General features: G+C 52.5%; 1 protein-coding gene and 1 long non-coding RNA gene across 3 annotated transcripts in view; one reads left to right on the top strand and one right to left on the bottom strand.

Annotated features, from left to right (window-relative positions):
* LOC134729106 (uncharacterized) overlaps positions 1–1892 on the bottom strand; it is a 58909-nt gene extending 57017 nt beyond the window's left edge. Inside the window, exon 1 of the long non-coding RNA XR_010109990.1 lies at positions 1086–1892. This is a non-coding gene — a long non-coding RNA (uncharacterized LOC134729106). The remainder of the gene's footprint in view (positions 1–1085) is intronic.
* A 125-nt stretch (positions 1893–2017) lies between these two features.
* Positions 2018–21544, top strand: IDH2 (isocitrate dehydrogenase (NADP(+)) 2). 2 transcript variants are annotated; one of them, XM_008973899.4, is made up of 11 exons: positions 2018–2282; positions 12930–13021; positions 13933–14098; positions 15828–15988; positions 16073–16216; positions 17031–17167; positions 17343–17494; positions 19214–19326; positions 19503–19600; positions 19693–19785; positions 20248–21544. In XM_008973899.4, exons 1-11 carry the CDS (start codon positions 2159–2161, stop codon positions 20333–20335), a joined length of 1368 nt encoding a protein of 455 aa, XP_008972147.3. In that variant the 5' UTR covers positions 2018–2158; the 3' UTR covers positions 20336–21544. The 2 variants fall into 2 exon arrangements, with proteins under 2 accessions (XP_008972147.3, XP_063452992.1); XM_063596922.1 differs by lacking the exon at positions 2018–2282 and adding an exon at positions 2370–6650.
* Positions 21545–21646: the final 102 nt, after the last annotated feature.

The following is a 21646-nucleotide window of genomic DNA, read 5'->3' as shown; positions in this document are numbered from 1 at the left end:
GGCAGTGTGGGTGGCTGACATACATAAGTCTGATTGTTTGGACCAGAAGGATCTTCAGGGGTCCAGTCTTCCAGTTTACAGGTGTGGATATTGAGATCCAGGCACCTGATAATACCAGGTTGGCAGGAAAGTCAAATGCCAGAGGCTTCCATGGTCTCTATTTGTGTTTGGAGCAACAGAATTCTGAACAGAGTCAAAGGGATAAGGGGTCTTTCTGGCACAAGCTGGCCCAAGACCAGGCCTTTGACAGAGGCCTCAGACTCTGGGGGGCCCAAAAGCAGCCCTTCCTTGGGCTCAGCCTTCTGGATCCCACGGCCAGAGTAGTAGCTCTGCTGGCTAGGACTTGGTGAGGGGAGCTTTGAAGTCACTAGTTGAAGGTCACCTTCCTGGCCCAGCTCCACCTGGCAATGTTGACTGTGAGGCAGTGGAGGGGAGGGCTGAGAACACAGAAGAGAAAGGTTGCTCCTATTTGGAGTGAATTAGCGTGACTGGGAAAGCAGAGAAGGGAAAGAGGTCAGGTTTTTCCAAATAAAACCCAGCCCTCAGCTGGTGTCTTAGTTTAAGAAAACAGATGAAGAGAGAAACTTTGTTTGTGGCAGAATCAATTACAACTGTCTTTTGTGGCCAGGTGCAGTGGCTCACACCTGTAATCCCAGTGCTTTGCAAGGCCGAGGCGGGAGGATCATTTAAGCTTAGGAGCTGGAGACCAGCCTGGGCAACATAGTGAGATCCCCCCATCTCTATTTTTAATTAAAACAAACAAACAAACCCATCTTTTATATGCGAACAGGCAAAAATGTAACTGTTTCTACTGAGGCTGTTTGACTACTCTAGGGTCTCAGAAAACAATACCCCAAAATGCAGGCCTCAGGAGCAGCTCTCTCTGACCCTCTCCCTCCCTCCCGTCTTTGGCCCCTCACTCTCCTCCGAGGCCAGCCATAGAAACTGGAATCCTTCTTCCTCAAGGCAGGTCATAGAAACCAGAGCCCTTCTCCCCCAAAGCCAGACATCGAACCCAAAAATATTACTCTAACTTTCTCCCACACATTTCTGGGTAAAAACTGGCCATAAATTATCTGACCTACCTTGTTTACTTGCAGGTCCTAAGACCCCTCCATCCCAGAGAGAGTCCTGCCCCGTACTCAGAAGGAAGGAATGCTGCAGAGAAAGGTCAAGAAGAATCTACACGGACAGGACTTGCTGGGTTTCCCCACTCAGGTTATTGGCCTTCTGGTCCAATCATATTTCTTTTTTCGTGGTTTTTTTTTTTTTTTTTTTTTTTTTTTTTGAGACGGAGTCTCACTCTGTTGCCCAGGCTGGAGTGCAGTGGCATGATCTCAGCTCACTGCAATCTCTGCCTCTCAGGTTCAAGTGATTCTCCCGCCTCAGCCTCCTGAGTAGCTGGGATTACAGGCGCGCGCCACCATGCCCGACCAATTTTTGTATTTTTAGTAGAGACAGGGGTTTCATTATGTTAGCCAGGCTGTTCTCAAACTCCTGACTTCAAGTGATCCGCCTGCCTCGACCTCCCAAAAGTTCTAGGATTACAGGCGTGAGCCACCGCGCCCGGCCCAAAGTGAGATTTCAACTCTCTCTACACCAGCTGGACGTGACAGCGGACTCGCGGAGGCGCAGACGCCGCCGGTGGTCTTAGCTCAAGAATGAAGCAGCCGCACTGGGCTAATGCGCCTTTGGGTTCAGCCCGGCAGGCGAGGGAAGCAAGAGTTCGCTCAGATTGGCCTTTGGGTTTAAGCTAAAGCGTCAGAAACTGACATCCAGGTTTACATGGGGCATCCTGGAGAGGGTCAGCCTCGCAAGCGGCTCTGCTATTCCCCCAGCCCTGATTCCGCTCGCGGGTCCCGGTGGGTCTCACGCCTGTAGCTCCTGCAGAGCTGGGCTTTCAGCGGCGCCCAGAGAAGCACCAGCCGGGCCTGGCCGCCAGGTCCCGGCTCCCGCGGGACGCTGGAGGCGTCGGCGGCCCTGGCCCCGCCTCCTCTCCGGCAAGGCCCAATGGGGCGGCGGGCCCGGCAGCCCCGCCCCGGTGGTGCCCGCGCGGCCCGCGCCCGCCAGGCCCAGCGTTAGCCCGCGGCCAGGCAGCCGGGAGGAGCGGCGCGCGCTCGGACCTCTCCCGCCCTGCTCGTTCGCTCTCCAGCTTGGGATGGCCGGCTACCTGCGGGTCGTGCGCTCGCTCTGCAGAGCCTCAGGCTCGCGGCCGGCCTGGGCGCCGGCGGCCCTGACAGCCCCGACAGCCCCCACCTCGCAAGAGCAGCCGCGGCGCCACTGTGAGTGCCGCGCGGAGGGTCCAGGCAGGCGCGCGCCCCCAGCTGCGACGTGGCGGCTTCCCAGGCTGGGGCCGGGAAGCACGTCCCGCCAGCCCGCAGCCCGGGGACGGCGGGGTCAGGCGCACAAAGGGCCGGGGGGCAGCTTCGCTCCGCGCTCCCCCGCCCGGCGCTTCCCGGCCGTGCCAGGCGCTGGGGTGGGGACTTGAGGGACGGTGGCAACTGGTGGCCCGGGCGACGGCCAGTTCTGCGCGGGCGGGGGCTCGGAGCTGCCGCGCGCCCCTAGGTATTTCGGGAGGGGGTCCTGAGAGTGTCCCGGACCCGAAGGGTGGCCTGCCCGCCCTGCGCCCCTGGAACGAGACGAGCACCCGTGGGGGGCTGGAGCACCCCGCGCGCTCTCCTGGCGAGAGGGAGGGTCGTGGCTCGGCCCCTGCTCAGACAAAGGCTGGGAGGCGGGAGACATGCACTTCCCCTTCCTTTTCAGCCAGGCGCGCGCTGATACCAGGCCCACGTCAGCTATTTTTGGAGCCTTTTACACGACAGCTGGAGGAGCGTCCTTTTTAATTTTCCCCTTTTGTTTGGCCGCCCCCACCCCCACCCCTTCGCCTTCATCGCTGCACTTGAGGCTCCATCCTGGGGCCTCTCCTTGACTTGACCTGCCTTGGCAGGCACATGCCCTCCCTGCCTGGCTCACTCGCCGCAGAGACCTGGCAGCCCGCGCAAAATGTCACTTTGCGGAATCGTTCCCACGGCTTCTGGGTACCCTTAGTTCCCTGCTTAGGAGGGAAGACAGTAGTCGGGTCGTAATAAGCAAGACTTAGCCCGAGCCTCCGTTGCCAACGCAGGCTGCCTTGCCTGGCGTGTGGGCATCGGCCTGCCCCCTCACCCTGGCTACCCAACGCAGCTACAAAAGGCAGGGAACAATGTAGGTCCCTTGGCCCTGCCTAATGCCTGTTGCCATGGAAACCCCTATCCTAATCTGGCCAGGAGCCCCTTGCAGTGAGCCAGGAGAGTGAGGAAGAGGGGGTGGGGCCCGCCGGCCCTGACCTGGCCAGAGGAGGTAATGGTTAACCGGATTGTGGGAGCAGCTGACTAGAGCCGGGGGGTAGGGAGGCTTGGGCCCCAGTCCTACCTTCCCTGCCAAGGAGAAAGGGGCATGTCTGCTTTTGTACCTCTGGGAATCTACCTCAGGGATCTGCCCAACAACTCCCAGGTTCCAAGTGCCCCAGGACCCAAAGATTCCCATATAGCACACCACCTTCAGCAAAAATATGGTGGAAGTTAGCCACATTCTTTAATTCTCCCTTTTTTTCTGCCTTGATGGTAAAAAAAAAAAAGAAACGAAACAAACAACCCGAAAAACACACACAAACAGGAACACAAAGCCCCTTTTAAGGGTCCTGAATTTGGATACAGAAAAAGCAGTCAGTTGCAGGCCCTTCTAGAAGTCCCCATGTGGGTTGGTTATGAATGGGGAAATTGCTTGGTGTTGGAGTTGGACATCAGACCATACAGTTGCGACTCTGCCAGCTTGTTACCTGGCAACGCAGCTGGAGACAGAATCCTTGGCATTCCTCTTGATGACAAGGAAAGAATATTTTGGGGCTAAAAGAGCCCCGTGTCTTTGCTGCCTGGTAATTCCTGCACGCATCTTTTCCTATTTTGCAACGCCATAGGCTTCCAGCGACTGTTGGTGATGTTTCTGGTAAGTTAGAGCTTGGGGCAGTGCGGACCAGTTCTGTGAACGGCTCAGTGGCAGAATTACTTATCTAGCCTTCTTTCACTCCTAACCCGAAACTTCTTAATTCTTGCCCCTTAAGTGTGCAGATCTTTCTGCCACGTCAGATAAGGCCCTAGCTGCCCTGCCAGAGCTGATTGGGGTGGTTGTGTTTAGGCCTAGTAGGTACTGAGGAAAAGCCTCTTTGGAATGGCTGAGGCCTGCTCCCAGATCTTCTGTGTGAAGTTGAGGGCCCTTGGGCTGGTTCCATTCAGGGCATGAGGTGCTGGAAACTGCTCTCAGATTACTGGAAGCCAGGGTCTGTGGCCTTCCCTGGGGTTTATACTCTGTAAACCCATGTTAAAAATACCAGCAGATTGCAAATATTAGTACACTGTAGGTTGTAAGCTTCTTCAGGGCATGGGGCCTATTGCTGGAGAGAGATGCCACCCGTGTACATCTGGTGCAGGCTGCTGGTAAGAACTCACTGGCCCCTGTGTGGCAATGCATACCAGATGGGTGAGAGGGGAGGAAGCACATTCAGTGAAACAGAAGGTGAGGGCAGGGCAGCCCTGACCACAGATGGAGTTGACTTCAACTTGACCTTTATTTATGTCTTTGACAAAAGTAGTATACTCCTACTTTGTGCCAGACACCATGCCGGGTGCTGGGGATAGAGCTGGGAATAAAACCAGCAGAGACTCTTTCAAAACCCTTAGCAGCTCAAATTCTGATGTGGGAGGGGGCAGACAGTAAGCAAGATAGATGTTGACTAGTATGATATATGGGTACAAGAGCTAAGGAAGGCCAGGCACTGTGGCTTACACCTGTAATCCCAGAATTTTGGGGGGCTGAGGTGGGAGGATTGCTTGAGGCTGGGAGCTCCAGACCAGCCTGGGCAATATAGTGAGACCCCATCTCTACAAAAATAAAAAATAAAATTAGCCAGGCACGATGGTGCATGTCTGTGGTCTTAGCTACTCAGGAGGATCATTTGAGCCCAGGAGGTCAAGGCTGCAGTGAGGTACGATTGTGCCACTGCACTCTAGCCTGGGTGACAAAGCAAGACCCTGCCTCCCCCTTCTCCCCCAAAAAAGAGAAGAGCTAAGGAGAAACAGGCAAGAAAGGTGTGTGCACAAAAGTTTGTATAGGGCAGCCAGAAAAGTCCTCACTGAAGGAATCGCTGAGGAGGGGAGGAAGCAGGCCATTTTCGGTATTGGGGGAAGAGGGACTTGCAGGTGCCAAGGGCATGATGGAAGAGCAGAGAGGATGGTGCGAAGGCTGGCTCAGCAGGCACCAGGTGGAGTGACAGGATGAGGTTCGGCAGTGGGGTCTGTAGAGGGCTCACAGGCCATTTTTGAGAGCTTTGGCTTTTACTTTGCAGGGTTTTGAGAGGAGTGTCGTTACCTGATTTCCATCTTATCGGGAGCATTCTAGCTTCAGGGACCTGGCAAGAGAGGATGATGGCTTGGACCTGGGTGGTGGCGCTGGGGATGGTGAAGAAGTGGTTGGATTCTGGATATATTTTGAAGGAAGAGCCAGTAGTGGGGAAAGGTTCCAATTCAGGAGATTTTACATAAAAATCTAGATACGCAGCAGGCACTCACTTATGGTAAGGGTGGGCTTGTCTGAGGGTGGCTTCTGGTTTTGGTGGTTTGGATGTGGATGTGAGAGAACGGAAGGAATGAAGGATGACACCAAGGAATCTACTAGAGTTTGTTCCAAAATGGCTGTTCTGGCCGGGTGCGGTGGCTCCCAGGACTTTGGGAGACCGAAGCAGGCGGATCAGTTGGGGCCAGGAGTTCGAGACCTGCCTGGCCACCATGGTGAAACCCGGTCTCTACTAAAAATACAAAAATTAGCTGGGTGTGGTGGCAGGCGCCTGTAGTCCCAGCTACTCAGGGGCTGAGGCAGGAGAATTGCTTGAACCCAGGAGGTGGAGCTTGCAGTGAGCCGAGATCACGCCACTGCCCTCCAGTGTAGGCGGCAGAGTGAGACTCTGTCTCAATACATACATACATACATACATACATACATACATAGATACATACATACATACATAAAATATACAAAATTGCTGTCCTGCCTTCTTGAGCCCCCAGGAATTGGAACCTTTCCCCACTCTCTGATCTTTTGCTGGGACATGCTGACTGAGCAGCCTGTCTGCTGAGAGCATGGGTAGGAATGTGGAGGGAGCAGTTATGCCTGGGACTGGCTGCCTGCGGCTGGACCTCTAGCCTCCTGCTGGGAGCAGCAAGAAGCCAGGGATGTGTTTTGAAATCCTTACTTGGTATTGGGTGCTAGGAGCCCCAGACAGGGAGGAGAGTCGGCCTAACGTGCCTCTGGTGACTGGTGTAATTCCATCCTGCGCTCTCGCCAAGAGGACAGTGTTTGTGCAATGCATCAGCTGAAGATTCGTGGTGGCTGTCACTTCGGAGGTTTTCAGGGAGGCCTAGCTGCTGCTCTGTGTATTTCAGGTAGCTTGTCACCACTTATCTCCCAGAGAAGGGCAGACCATGGCTGTATCTCCACCATACAGGCTGAACAGCAGACAGGGGTCTCAAACTCCAGTGCCCTGGGCCACACTGGAGGGCACTTGGCTGTCATGGAATGAAGGGAGAGGCCGCCTTCAGCCCAGCCCATCCTTGCCATGAGTGAGTGCCTGCTGCATTTCTAGATTTTTATATAAAATCTCCTGATTTTTTTTGACTGGTTTAAATTTTTATTATTTTGGTAAAAAACGTATAAAACTTACCATCTTAGTCATCGTTCAGTGTACAGTATTGTTAAGTACATTCACACTGTTGTGCAGACATTACCACCATCCATCACCAGAACTTTGTCACCTTGCAAAACCGAAACTCTCTACCCATTAAACAATACCTCCCCATTTCCCGTCCCCAGTCCCTGGCAACCACCTTTTTACTTTCTGTTTCTGTGAATTTGACTATTCTAGGTACCTCATGTAAGTAGAAGCATATAGTATTTGTCTTTTGTGACTGGTTTATTTCACTTAGCATAATGCCCCCCAGGTTCATCCACTTTGTAGCAGGTGTCAGAATTTCCCTTCTTTTCAAGGCTGAATCATATTCCATTGTATGTAGATAACAGTAGTCCCCCTTATCCTTGGAGGATGCATTTCAAGACCCCCAGTGGATACCTGAAACTGCAAAGCCTGTAGATACTATGTTTTTTCCTATACATACAGATCTATGATAAAGTTTAATTTATGAATTAGGAACAGTAAGAGATTAGCAATAATAACTAGTAATAAAATAGAACAATTATAACAATATACTGTAATGAAAGTTACATGAATGTGATCTCTTAAAATATCTTACTGTACTGTACTCACCTATTTTCAGACTATGGTTGACTGTGGGTAACTGACACCACAGGTAACTGATGTCATGGAAATAAAACCTTGGATAAGGGGGGACTGTATCACATTGTCTTTATCCATTCATCTGTGATGGACACGTGGGTTGCTTCTATCTTTTGCTGTTGTGAACATTGCTGCTATGAATGTGGGCATACATATATCTCCTTCAGACCCCGCTTTCGATATTTTTGGATGTATATCCAGAAGCAGAATTGCTGGATCATATAGTAATTCTTTTTCTTTTTTTTTTTTTTTCCGAGACGGAGTCTTGCTCTCTTTCGCCCATGCTGGAGTGCAGTGGCGCGATCTTGGCTCACTGCAAGCTCCGCCTCCCGGGTTCACGCCATTCTCCTGCCTCAGCCTCCTGAGTAGCTGGGACTGCAGGCGCCCGCCACCACGCCTGGCTAATTTTTTGTATTTTTAGTAGAGTCAGGGTTTCACTGTGTTAGCCAGGATGGTCTCGATCTTCTGACCTCGTGATCCACCCGCCTCAGCCTTCCACAGTGCTGGGATTACAGGTGCGAGCCACCACGCCCGGCAGTAATTCTTTTCCTTTTAGCTAAGGAACACCCATACTGTTTTCCACAGCAGCTGCACCATTTCACATTCCCACCAACAGGGCACAAGAGTTCCAATTTCTCCACATCCTTGCTAGCACTTTATTTTCTGTTTTTGTTTGTTTGTTTGTTTGTTTGTTTTCCTGATAGTAGCTATCTTAGTGGTTGTGAGGGGATAGTGGGGTGATATCTCATTATGGTTTTGATTTGCATTTCCCTGATGATTAGTGATGTTGAGCATCTTTTCATGTGCTTTTGGCCATTTGTATATCATCTTTGGACTTGAAATGTCTATTTAAGTCTTTTGTCCATTATATTTATTTATTTATTTTGAGATGGAGTCTTCCTGTTACCCAGGCTGGAGTGCAGTGGCGTGATCTCTGCTCACTGCAACCTCCACCTCCTGGGTTCAAGCAATTCTCCTGCCTCAGCCTCCCAAATAGCTGGGACTACAGGTGTGTGTCACCACACCAGGCTAATTTTTTTTCTATTTTTAGTAGACACAGAGTTTTACCATTGTGGCCAGGCTGGTCTCGAACTCCTGACCTCAAGTGATCTGCCCTTCTCAGCCTCCCGAAGTGCTGGGATTACAGGCATGAGCCACGGTGCCCAGCCAGTCTTCTGTCCATTTTAACATTGAGTTATTTGTTTTATTGTTGAGATTTACTGATTTTTAAAACTTGGTCACCAATTAAGATTTTTTTAAAACCAGTACCTGGAACAAGCAGAACAAGTCTCTGCTGGCCTTGGCTCATGTTGCTGTTCTCAGCTCCCCTGGGATGTTTGCTTCCAGGGAGGCCTGGGCACTCCTGACTTTGGTGACAGCCCTGCTTGCTCTCTCTGTTACCTGTAGGTTTCCCCTTCCACATTCACTGCCTCAGGGCAGGCACTGTTGTGTTTTAGGCATTTCAGTATCCCAGTGGGGTACTGGATAAGTGCTTAGTTAGCACTTGCCGGTGAGTAAATAATCAGGTCCTGTGGTCTCTGAGGGTTTGACACACCAGGTCTTTGATCTTGACCTTGAACTCTCCTAGCTATGCCTGCCTGAAGCCCAACCGTGGAGCCCAGGCTGAGGCTGAAACCTGTAGAACTGGCCCCAAGTGAGTCTCTCCTTAGGGCTCCTGATTATGATAGTTCATCTTTTTTTTTTTTTTTTTTTAACAAATTTGATTAGCTGTCCTCAAATTAACTCATAGGAGATGCTCCCCAGAACTAAACTAGCTCTGCAACAGCTCAACAGACTTTCTGCAGGTTCTGCAGCTCTTTCCACTCAAGCTTCAGAGAAAAGTGAAGGAATATTGTAGATTGGGTTCAAAATCCCCATCGCGTCTTGGGAAAGGCAGTAGAGCCAGCAGCCAGCCACCTTTTGTTCTCTAGGGAATGGAATAGTCCAAGGCTGTGTTTGTGTTCTGCTTCTCTACATCTGACCCACGGGTCTTCCAGAGGCTGCGTTTGGGTCAGGGACCTGGGTTCTATCTTGCCTCTGATGCAGACCACACTCTCTGAGTCTCATTATTCCCCCTAAATGATCTCTAAGATTATTTTTAGATTTAAAAAAAAAAAACAAACTCTTTGCATATCTTTGGAAAGTCAGTTGTTTGAGGTCTGTTAGGCTTTAATCACTTTTGTTTTAAATGTGCCAAGGTGGTTTCTAGGCCTGCTTTTCACAGGTATTCTGTCCCTTGCCAGTTCTTCCCACCCAGTTTTTTTTTTTTTTTTTTTTGAGCTGGAGTCTTGCTCTGTTGCCCAGGCTGGAGTGCAGTGCCGTGATCTTGGCTCACTGCAACCTCCACCTTCTGGGTTCAAGCGATTCTCCTGCCTCAGCCTCCTCGGTAGCTGGGATTATAGGCACGTGCCACCACGCCTGACTAATTTTTCTATTTTTAGTAGAGATGGGGTTTCACCATGTTGGCCAGGCTGGTCTTGAACTCCTTATCTTGAGTGATCCACCTGCCTCAGCCTCCCAAAGTGTTAGGATTACAGGCATGAGCCATTACACCAGCCCCAACCCAGTGTTTTCAAATAAACATTCTCTTCCCTTCACCTGATTTGCTGTGTCTAATCTAGAGTGGAGCTGAAGACACATCACTACCTCTCTAAGGACTGTGTATAACACAAGAGTAATTGGGCTGTAAGTGAGGCTGAGGAGTGCTGCTTTGAGGAAAGGGCACAGCTCTCAGCTGAGCTGGTGAGATTTCCCTGTGACTGAAGTTTTATTAGATCTTGTTCCCTGCTCTGCATTTGCTGCGTCTTCCCAGGCTGTGGGCAGAGGAGCAGGCTGGTGCCCCGGTGCCCCTATCTGCTGCAGGCTGAGGTTCAACAAGCCTTGTCCAAGGCAGCTGTACTGATTCATTGTTAGGTGGCCAGTTCCTGAGTTTTCTTTGAAATTCACTTCCCAGACTGTTGGGTTTTCCTGCAAGTCAGACTCTCCTTCAGTAGCGTCTCCTGCCCCCTACCCTCCACTGTCTCCCTGGACCTCTGATCAGCCCCTCATTGAGTCCTTTGATGCTTCTCTGGTAGGACTGACCCACCTGTGTCGGCTGGGATCAAGGGTTAGTTCCATTCGCAGGTGCTGTAAGCCTGTCCTTCCTGTTGAATAGGGTCAGAGTCCTCCTGACTCTGCTGTTTTCAAGCTCTGTAACCTTGGGCAGTAAGCTGTTAACCTCTCTGAGCCTCAGTTTCCCACACTTAAAATGGAGATAATGGCCAGGCGTGGTGGCTCACGCCTGTAATCCCAGCACTTTGGGAGGCCAAAGTGGGTGGATCACCTGAGGTTAGGAGTTCAAGACCAGCCTGGCCAACATGGCAAAACCCCGTCTCTACTAAAAATACAAAAATTAGCCGGGCCTGGTGGCGTGTGCCTGTAATCCCAGCTACTCAGGAAGCTGAGACAGCAGAATTGCTTGAACCCGGGAGGCAGAGGTTGCAGTGAGCCGAGATCACACCATTGCATTCCAGCCTGGGTGACAGACCAAAGACTCTGTCTCAAAAAATAAATACATAAATAAATTAATTAATTAAATAAAATGGAGGTAATGATACCTCCTTGGGGTTGTTTTTGGGATTAAATGGAATCACATTGTACAGCATTGGTACACTGTAAGGCACATAGTAGGCACTCAATACCTATCTATACTATCTCCTTTATCACCACAAGTTAGTTAAGGGCTCTTGGGTCGCACGCAACAGACAAAGTTAGTGACTGGTTAACTTGGAGAGGATTTTATTATGAGCTACACAGCATAGCTCATAGAATTGCAGGGAAAACTGTAAAGAACTAAGTCTTGGACAAAAGAGAAGTATCTTGGCCTGGGCCTGTAGCCCCTGCTACTAAGGAGGCTGAGGTGCAAGGATTGCTTGAGCCCCGGAGTCTGAGCCTGGCTTGGGCAACAGAGAGAGATAAAGAGACCCTGACTCTAAACAATAAGTAAATACATAAAAGAGGACCCAGGCCCTCCTTAGGAACTGGATGGCAGGAGCCCCTGGACAACCTCTTGCTGATTTGGTGCTGGATGAGGCAGCCGCAGCTAGCCAGTGTTCTTTGTGTTGATCTCCTCTGCCTTCATATTTCAGGGGGAGAGGGTCTGACAGTCCAGACTGGCCCCCACCCTCTTGGCCACTGGTGGGCTGGGCATGTTTTTGGGTAGTTCTACCTAGCCAGATTAAAGTGGGGGTGGGGTGGGGAGTCCAGCCAGCCTGGGCAACAGGGCAAGACTCCATCTCTACAAAAAAATTTTAAAATTAGGCTGGCGCGGTGGCTCACGCCTGTAATCCCAGCACTTTGCGGGGGTCAAGGCAGGTGGATCACTTGAGGTCAGGAGTTCGAGACCAGCCTGGCCAACATGGTGAAACCCTGTCTCTACTAAAAATACAAAAAATTAGCCAGGTGTTGTGGTGCACACCTGAAATCCCCGCTACTTGGGAGGCTGAGGCCCGAGAATCACGAACTCGGGAGGCGGAGGTTGCAGTGGGCTGAGATCATGCCACTGCACTCCCACCCTGGGGGACAATAGCGAAACTTCGTCTCAGAAAAAAAAAATTAAAAATAGCTGGGTGTGGTGGCATGCGCCTGTAGTCCCAGCTACTTGGGAGGCTGAGGTCAGAGGATCACTTGAAGCCAGGAGGTCAATGCTGCAGTAAGCTATGATGGCATCAGTGCATTCCAGCCTGACCAACGGAACAGGACCCTGCCAAGAAAGAAAGAGAGAGAGAGAGAGAGAGAGAGAAAGGGAGGAAGGAAGGGAAGGAAGGAAGGAAAGAAAGGAAAGGAAGGAAAGAAAGGAAAGGAAGGAAAGGAAGTAAGTAAGGATGGATGGATCCAGGTGCTCTAAACCAGCAGTTCCCAAACTTTTTGGCACCAGGGGCCAGTTTCATGGAAGACAATTTTTCCACGGGTGGCAGGGTGGTGGGCAGCGGGGATGGTTTTGGGATGAGTCAAGGGCATTACATTTATTGTGCACTTTATTTCTATTATTATTACATTGTAATATATAATGAAAAAATTATATAGCTCACCATAATGTACAATCGGGGGGGTCCTGAGCTTGCTTTCTTGCAACTAGACAGTCCCATCTGGAGGTGCTGGAAGACAGTGACAGATCATCAGGCATTAGATTCTCATAAGGAGTATGCAACCTAGATCCCTTGTGTGCGCAGTTCCCGGGCATGAGCTCAGGTGGTAGTGCTCACTCACCTGCAGCTCTCCTCCTGCTGTGTGGCCCAGTTCCCAACAGTCCATGGACCTGCACTAAAGGCTGTGGCCTGGTCTGCTGACCTCTCTCCAGAGCCCACGGTACTAGTCCATGGCCTGGGAGTTGGGGACCCCTGCTCTAAGCAGTGAGGGAGCTGATTTGCAGACGGGGGAGTGGACGCCGGGCAGCTGGAGCCCTGGCTTTCTGCCAGTGTCTCCTGGTGAAGGGCGGGCCTGGCCGGGAGGAGAGGGCCCCCCTCCAGCCTCCCCAGGGGCATGATGCGCTGTGTGTCCCTGCTTCTAGATGCCGACAAAAGGATCAAGGTGGCGAAGCCCGTGGTGGAGATGGATGGTGATGAGATGACCCGTATTATCTGGCAGTTCATCAAGGAGAAGGTAGTGCCCCCTCCTGAAGTGGGTAGCTCTCCAGGTGGGCTGGCCAGGGATTGTTCTGTCCCACAGGGTCTTCTGGACTGCAGGTCCCTAGGACCCCCCGTTGTCCTGGTAGGCAGCAGCAGCTCTATTTCTCTCCCTCTGTCTACCCTTCTTTCACATCTGGTCCGCTAATTGTTCAGAAGTCATCAGGCGGGGGCCTGTCCCCAGCAGTCTGTGTTGTGCTGGTGCCAGATCCCACACGTTCTGTCAACTTTGAGAAGCTTCAAGGTTAATCCTGTATCATTTCCATCTTGATCCCCTACGTTTTGCCTCACTTCTTGAAAAGGAGTGAAAAGGGAACAGGGCAGGTGTGTAGGGCAGTGACCCAGCCTGCAGCTGTGACGAGCCACCATGGCAAAGGGATCCCAGAGTGGCCGCTTGGCTTCTCCAAAGTTGCCGTGGTCTATGTATGTCCAGGAGAGCATGTAGTCCTTGTGAAGGCCCCACACTGTGTGTGCGTTCATGGGACAAAGGTTGAGAACTGTCACTTCCAATTGTAAGATCTCAAAGCACTTGAGGAGAAGAGGAAACCAGTTGTATAGAGAAATCTAGATGTACTTGGGGTTGGGATTTGGCTGAGTTGATGGGCCATGTGAGGGGGGGCACATAGGCACAATGGGGGAAGAACCCTCCGAAAGACTGCGGCCTGGCCTGCCAACCTCTCTCCAAAGCCCCAGCCTCTGCCAGTTCTGGCCGGGCCCCACTGAGAAATGGCTGACTCCAGCTTTCTGCTGTGCCCCTCCACTGGCCTTCACTCATCCCTGTTCTGACTGACTGTCCCCTGCCATGGCCTGCAGACTTCTTATCCTGCCCTTTGTTGTCATGTCCCTGAGTCACTGGGGTGACGCCTTGCTCTGGCCCTCTGTCCCCAGCTCATCCTGCCCCACGTGGACATCCAGCTAAAGTATTTTGACCTCGGGCTCCCAAACCGTGACCAGACTGATGACCAGGTCACCATTGACTCTGCACTGGCCACCCAGAAGTACAGTGTGGCTGTCAAGTGTGCCACCATCACCCCTGATGAGGCCCGTGTGGAAGGTGCGAGGGTGTGGAGGTGGGCGGGCCAGGGAGGGTCACAGGCTTCTCCCACTGGCCTCTCCAGACTTGGGGTGGGGCAGTTGGCCATGTCACTCATCTCGGGACTGGGAGGTTGGGAGGCTCCAGAGCTGGGGCTTTCCTGAGGCCAACTGCACCTGAGGCCAGTCTCCCTGTGTGTGCCTGGTGGACATTGGGGCCTCAGAGGTCACCTTTGATGAGGCTGGGGCAGGCGTGGGTAAGGGGCTGGCCTCAGGTTCCACGGTTAGGGCACAGCAGAGCTGAGAACAGAATCCACGTCTTCCATCTCCCAGGCCAGTGGTGTTTCTGCTACACTCTGGCTCTGACAGTGGTAGGTGTCATCGGTGACAGGGCTGAGGAGGAGGAGGAGGAAGGTAATGCTGATGTGGTCACAGTAAGGATGGCTTCTTTGGGCAGTAGTCCATTCTGGCGTGGACAGTCTTGCAGGCAGGTGTGCAGAGAGATTGTGCAGAGGAGTGCTGTGTGTAAGGCCTGTGTCCTTCAGAGCCTCAGCAGCCTCTGGGGAACATCGCTGTTGCCCTCCTGCCACTGGCTTGGCCTTGCAGGTCTGCCTCTGTCCCCATGGTCATGCAGGGTCACTGAGAGGTGCCCCCACCAGACCTAGACTGGCTTCTGGTCCTTGGCTGTTGGGGCCGCTCTCGAGGGTTCCATGAAGTCACAGCAGTGTGTGTGCAGAGGGGCCAGGTTTGGATAATTCGAGAAAGGATGGTTGAGGAGTTTTCTGAGCTCTCTCTTCCTACTTTCCACAGTTGGAGGGAGCTGGCGGACAGTACTCGAGATACATCTGCAAACTCCCCAGGCCTGCCCCTGTCCTGCAGGTCATGCCTGGCCCACAGCACTGGGATCATTTGAGTGTTGAGCTCTTCATTTCACTTGAACCTTGGGAGTTGTGTATCCCCATTTATGGACAAGGCAGGAGAGGGTCACAGCCTTAGGAACTGGGGTGGCATTGGGGCCAGGACCGGAGCATGTGGAGTGGGCAGTGTGTTGTCAGGCTTCGTCAGACAAGCCCTTCCCCCGGACTGTACTCCCTCCATGTGTGATGTGGGAATCATAATGGCCAACAGAGCACTTAGCATAGACCGGGCACCGTTCTAGGCCCTTTACACATGAGCTCATTTCGCCCTCACGACAACACTTAGGCTGGTTATTTTTCCAGTAATTTTTTTTTTACAGCTTTGGTTGAGCCACTTTTGTAAGCCTCACCGTTAAAACTGGCAGACTTGCCGGGCGTGGTGGCTCACACCTGTAATCCCAGCACTTTGGGAGGCCGAGGCAGGTGGATCACCTGAGGTTGGGAGGTTGAGACCAGCCTGACCAACATGGAGAAACCCCATCTCTCCTAAAAATACAAAATTAGCTTGGTGTGGTGTCACATGCCTGTAATTCCAGCTGCTCGGGAGGCTGAGGCAGGAGAACCGCTTGAACCCAGGAGGCAGAGGTTGTGGTGAGCCGAGATCGCACCATTGCACTCCAGCCTGGGCAATAGGAGCAAAACTCTGTCTCAAAAAAAAAAAAAAAAAAAAAAAAATTGGCAGACTCCAGAGCCCACACATTTGCACTCTAGACTCTACTGCCTTCCTCATGAAGAATTTTAGGACCCCCGTCTGGCTGTGTTGTTGCTTGGGGTTCAAATTCTGGTTGAAAGATGGCGGCTGCAGTGGGACCACTATTATCTCTGTCCTCACAGAGTTCAAGCTGAAGAAGATGTGGAAAAGTCCCAATGGAACTATCCGGAACATCCTGGGGGGGACTGTCTTCCGGGAGCCCATCATCTGCAAAAACATCCCACGCCTAGTCCCTGGCTGGACCAAGCCCATCACCATTGGCAGGCACGCCCATGGCGACCAGGTAGGCCAGGGTGGAGAGGGGATCCACTGACCTGGGCACCCCCCGACTGCAGCTCCTCGCCTAGCCATCCTCTTGTCTCTGCAGTACAAGGCCACAGACTTTGTGGCAGACCGGGCCGGCACTTTCAAAATGGTCTTCACCCCAAAAGATGGCAGCGGTGTCAAGGAGTGGGAAGTGTACAACTTCCCCGCAGGCGGCGTGGGCATGGGCATGTACAACACCGACGAGGTGAGGCTGGCTCGGGCATCCTGGGCCCCTCCTCTCCCAGCTTGTCTCTTCATCTCTGTCTCGTGGCTTTCCTTTCTTCTGTAATGGCCTCATTCTTAGGCCACAAAGAGGCAGAAATGGCCACCAGGGCTGGGCATGGTGGCTCACACTTGTAATCCCGGCATTTTGGGAGGCCAAGGCAGGATTGCTTGAGACCAGAAGTTTGAGACCAGCCTGGGCAACAGTGAGACCCCATCTCTTGAAACAAAAAGAAAAGAAAAGAAATGGCTACGAACAGCTCCAGGCATACTCCTGCCTGCTTGGCTACCCTATCAGAAGAGAATGCCTCTTTACCCCCAGTTCCAGCTCCAATGCCAGGCTGAGTCACATGACCACCTCTGAGCCAATCACAGAGGCCCTGGGGAGAAAGGCTTCTGATTGGATAAGCCAGGGACACACTGTCAACCCCAGCGCTAGGCCTGGGAATTAGCCCTGCCCCAGCCACATAGTCTAAGGAGGTGCTTTCCAAAAAAAAAGTTGTTTCCAAAAAAAAAAAAAAAAGGCGGTGTTTTCCAAAAAAAAAAAAAGGCGGTGTTTTCCAAAAAAAAGGCGGTGCTTTCCAAAGCAAAGTTGAGGGGCCTCTTGCCCCTGGGAAGTTGAGAGGGAGAGGCTGGGCCAGCAGAAACATCGTGTGCACTGCACGGAGGCTGGTGTTAAACAGTCGCGTGGGCGGCGGGGTACCGTTCCTGGAGATCTGGGCCTTGCCCTGGGAGGTGGGAGGTTGCCGGCAATCGCCAGGCTAGGGCACCACGCCAGGGCCCTGTCTCTCCTGCAGTCCATCTCAGGTTTTGCGCACAGCTGCTTCCAGTATGCCATCCAGAAGAAATGGCCGCTATACATGAGCACCAAGAACACCATACTGAAAGCTTACGATGGGCGTTTCAAGGACATCTTCCAGGAGATCTTTGACAAGTAAAGCCTCATCCATGTACTCTGTGGCCTTTCTTCCCTTCCCCCCATGCTGTTCCCATCCTACCCTGGGAAGGTCGTTATTAGAGTGCATTTGGCTCAGCTCCGAGGCTCAGGGAGGGATCCCCAACCTGTCAGCCTTCTGCCCTCTCCCCATAACAGACCTTTTTACTCCCAGGCACTATAAGACCGACTTCGACAAGAATAAGATCTGGTATGAGCACCGGCTCATTGATGACATGGTGGCTCAGGTCCTCAAGTCTTCGGGTGGCTTTGTGTGGGCCTGCAAGAACTATGACGGAGATGTGCAGTCAGACATCCTGGCCCAGGGTACGCTGGGAGGACGCTGCTCCCTGTGGGGGTGGACTGTTGGTCTTCTCTGGCTGGACGGATTTTCAGACCCTTTTGGTAGAAAACTCTAGTGGAGCAGGACTCATTGCAGGGTCCTCTGTGGACAGCAGGGGGCAGGAGCTCCCTGGCATCTGAGTGAGAGAGGATTACAAATTAGGTTTGGACTGGTGTATGACTGAGGCTGCTCTTAGAGAGAAAGGAGGGCACAGGAATTCCAGGGCTAGGTTGTCAGCCCTAAGGTTGCTCCAGTCCAGGATGGAGCCTCATGACTCTTTGGTTCCAGTAGGAAAATGGGATCAAGCAGGACTGGAGGTTCTTTAAACTACAGCAAATGCATTTTGCATAGTGAACCTAATGGATGGAAGAGAATGTTGGGGAAGCCTGCAAACCCCCAAGCCCTAGGGTGTCCTAAAAGACAAATCAGATTGCAGTAAAAAGTATAGGTGATGAGGTCAGGAGTTTGAGACCAGCGTGGCCAACATGGCGAAACCCCGTCTCTACTAAAAATGCAAAAAAATTTAGCTGGGCATGGAGGCGGGCACAGTCATGGACACCTGTAATCCCAACTACTTGAGAGGCTGAGGCAGGAGAATCTCTTGAACCCAGGAGGTGGAGGGTGCAGTGAGCCGAGATTGCGCCATTGCACTCCAGCCTGGGCAACAAGGGTGAAACTCCGTCTCCAAAAAAATAATAATAATAAAGTATAGGTGAGACCATTAGAGAAGAACAGCGAGAAATGGGCCAATTGTGTTGGGAACAAGAGCAGGAAAGATGGTAGGCGTGGGAAACAGGCAGGACAGAGAGAGTGAAAGAGAAACCTTAGCTTACCAGGGCAGCTCCTGGTACGGGGAAAAGGGAAGCCCAGGACAGGTTCTGATGAAAAGCAGAGTCTTGTTACTTTGTGTAAACCTTTGGCTTTACTTTGGAAAGTTCAGTGGGGATCCTCTGACCAGAACAATTCCCATCTAGGATAGAAGGATGAAACGCCATAGCAGATGAGGCAGAGGCATGAAAATGAACCTTAAGTGTCTAAGGAATGGTGTGAAGGTGCAGGTAAAATGGAGAAGGGATTGCTTACAGCCAAAGTTCTTAGAATTCATAGACAAAGCATTTTCCTGTAGATGTTGTCCATGTTTTCTTTGTTCAATCCTTATTTTGGTGTCATGGGGGTGCCTTTGAAGCCCTGGAGTCCTTGACAATAGAAAAGCTTGCTGGAGTTGACATGTGGATTTGGGAACATTCAGAAATTAATCAAAAAGCTTGAAAGTGGCCTAAGAGAGTAGCTGCAAAAGTGATTGTTGGGAAATAGCTGACCGCAGCTTTATTGTTTTCCTTGAATGTGCCTCCGGGTCACAAGCCAGGCTGAGTGGCAGGCTGTGGGGGACCACAGGACTCTGTGGGGTCTTGGGCCCTGTGGGCCACAGGCTGTGGGGCACCTGGAGCTGGTGACACAGATGGATGTTAATGTGCTGGTGATAGCCACCCTCCAGTGCCCTCCAGCCCTGTGCTGGGCCCTGGAGACCCACAGCAGGGTGAAGAGGCCTGGAACAGTCCCTGTCCTCCCAGTTGCAGTTGGGGGAGGCTGAGTAGAGCCACGAACTATGACAGCTACAATATTGGGTTGTAGAGGGCAGCAGGGCTCAGCTGGGTGGCCCCAGGAGAGGCGAGGCCCTGAGAGAAAGGCTTTCTACCCTCCAGGCTTTGGCTCCCTTGGCCTGATGACATCCGTCCTGGTCTGCCCTGATGGGAAGACGATTGAGGCTGAGGCCGCTCATGGGACCGTCACCCGCCACTATCGGGAACACCAGAAGGTGAGTGCAGGGCATGGGGCCTCACAATGCCCCTCTACCCCAGGGGCCTAAAGCCCACTGGGCTGAGGGCTGGAAGGACGAGCCTGACCCACCAGCCCAGGGGCGGGCAGCTGTATCTGGGCAGCCTCCTCACTAGCTGGCTCGGCTCTTGATCTCCCTGCAACCCCCGTCCCCAGGGCCGGCCCACCAGCACCAACCCCATCGCCAGCATCTTTGCCTGGACACGTGGCCTGGAGCACCGGGGGAAGCTGGATGGGAACCAAGACCTCATCAGGTGAGCATGGAGGGAGAGGCCGGAGCTGCCCAGGACAGGCTCTGGGTCCTGCCCTTGCACAGATGGGGTCTCATTCTGCCCCATTCCCATAGGTTTGCCCAGACGCTGGAGAAGGTGTGCGTGGAGACGGTGGAGAGTGGAGCCATGACCAAGGACCTGGCGGGCTGCATTCACGGCCTCAGCAAGTGCGTGGCCTGGGGTGGTGGGCAGACCCTGGGGCCATGTGGGAGGAAGCCAGGGGACCCCTCCTAAAGTCCCCCTCATGAGTCAGCTTAGCTGCCAGGGGGCCTGGGGCAGGACATGTCCACAGCCCTGAGAGACTGCTCAGGCCAGCCTCTGTAGACCAGGTCTAGTGAGTTCCTCCCCATCCCTGAGGCTGGCTACTCAGAGCTCCTTCCGACCCTGCCCACACCCCTTTCCCAGCTTCTCTCAGGAGAGCAGTTACCTGGAAAGACAGACCCTGCGGGTGCCTGCCGAATCTCGGTGGCCTCATGGTAGGGGGCTATAGCTGGCCTCTGGCCTGTAGTCTGGGTGGCAGGAGATGGCTGTTCTGATGCCCAAGCTCAGGCTGTTCCCTGGAAGGGCCTGGCTGATGGCCTTGGCAAGGCCTGGAGCCGCCCCTGATGTGAGTGGTGCTCTCTCTGCAGTGTGAAGCTGAACGAGCACTTCCTGAACACCACGGACTTCCTCGACACCATCAAGAGCAACCTGGACAGAGCCCTGGGCAGGCAGTAGGGGGAGGCGCCACCCATGGCTGCAGTGGATGGGCCAGGGCCGAGCCGGCGGGTCCTCCTGAGCGCGGCAGAGGGTGAGCCTCACAGCCCCTCTCTGGAGGCCTTTCTAGGGGATGTTTTTTTATAAGCCAGATGTTTTTAAAAGCATATGTGTGTTTCCCCTCATGGTGACGTGAGGCAGGAGCAGTGTGTTTTACCTCAGCCAGTCAGTATGTTTTGCATACTGTAATTTATATTGCCCTTGGAACACATGGTGCCATATTTAGCTACTAAAAAGCTCTTCACAAAATTGTCTGCTGTGTTTGTCCCTGAGGGGAGGAGGTAGTGGGACCCTGAGGCAGAGGCCCTGCTAGAGCTGGCAGGTTCCCCTGGGGCAGACCAGAGCACCTCAGGAAGGGGCTGCCACGGCAGGGAAGGGACCAGGCAGCCCTGGGAGCCCGCATTCCACAGGGGCCCACTGCGGAGTTCTCGGACACTCAGGGCACAGGCCTGTGGGTTCCCTGGAATTTTCTAGCATGATCCAGTTTCTGTGTCCAGTTCTCCATTCTGAGAGTCAATCAGTTCCTGATAGGTTGTCATTGATTTTTTTCTTCGTTGGTTTTAACCTTCTAAACATCTCCAGACCACTTTCTTAGCCTTTTTCTAGGTACTAAAAACAGGTCCTACCCACACCTGCCTCACACTTCTCCTTTCCAAGGCTGCCTGAGTTTGGAGGGGCTTGGGTGTGTGTGAATGAGGGCCCTGCATTGTCTAGGCCTGCGGTTCCCAGGCTTGGGTTCACTTTCACCATGCATTGGCAAAACTAGAAAAGTAAGCTTGTGAAAAATTGTTCTCGGCCGGGCACAGTGGCGCACGCCTGTAATCCCTGTACTTTGGGAGGCTGAGGTGGGTGGATCACTTGAGGCCAGGAGTTCGAGACCAGCCTGGCCAACATGGTGAAACCCCATCTCACTCAAAATACAAAAATTAGCCAGGCGTGGTGATGCGCACCTGCAGTCCCAGCTACTCGGGAGGCTGAGGCAGGAAAATGGCTTGAACCTGGGAGGCAGAGGTTGCAGTGAGCCAAGACTGCACCACTGCACTCCAGCCTGGGTGACAGAGCAAGACTCTGTCTCAAAAAAAAAAAAAAAAAAAATTGCTCTATGTAAGTTTTTTAGCCCCATGTAAAAAGGAAAAATAAAAGTTGCTCTAAAGCTACATATAATCAAAAGGACTGTCCTCTGCATAGTAAGTTCTGCAAAGCTTCTACTTTTTGGTGTTAAAATGTCCTGGAGAAGAGTTGTATAATCTTTATAAAGTCCTGGCCAGGTGT

The sequence above is a fragment of the Pan paniscus genome, chromosome 16 (genome assembly GCF_029289425.2).
Source record: "Pan paniscus chromosome 16, NHGRI_mPanPan1-v2.0_pri, whole genome shotgun sequence".
In the NCBI taxonomy this organism is placed as follows: Eukaryota; Metazoa; Chordata; class Mammalia; order Primates; family Hominidae; genus Pan; species Pan paniscus.
Note: the sequence above shows the minus strand (reverse complement) of the source record. Positions and strands in the feature narration are given on the sequence as shown.

Coding starts and splice junctions, on each gene's coding strand:
- IDH2 (XM_008973899.4), top strand. CDS start 2,159: ATGGCCGGCTACCTGCGGGTCGTGCGCTCGCTCTGCAGAGCCTCAGGC. Junction 14,099..15,827: donor TGATGAGGCCCGTGTGGAAG/GTGCGAGGGTGT, acceptor CTGTCCTCACAG/AGTTCAAGCTGAAGAAGATG. Junction 19,786..20,247: donor TGCATTCACGGCCTCAGCAA/GTGCGTGGCCTG, acceptor CTCTCTCTGCAG/TGTGAAGCTGAACGAGCACT.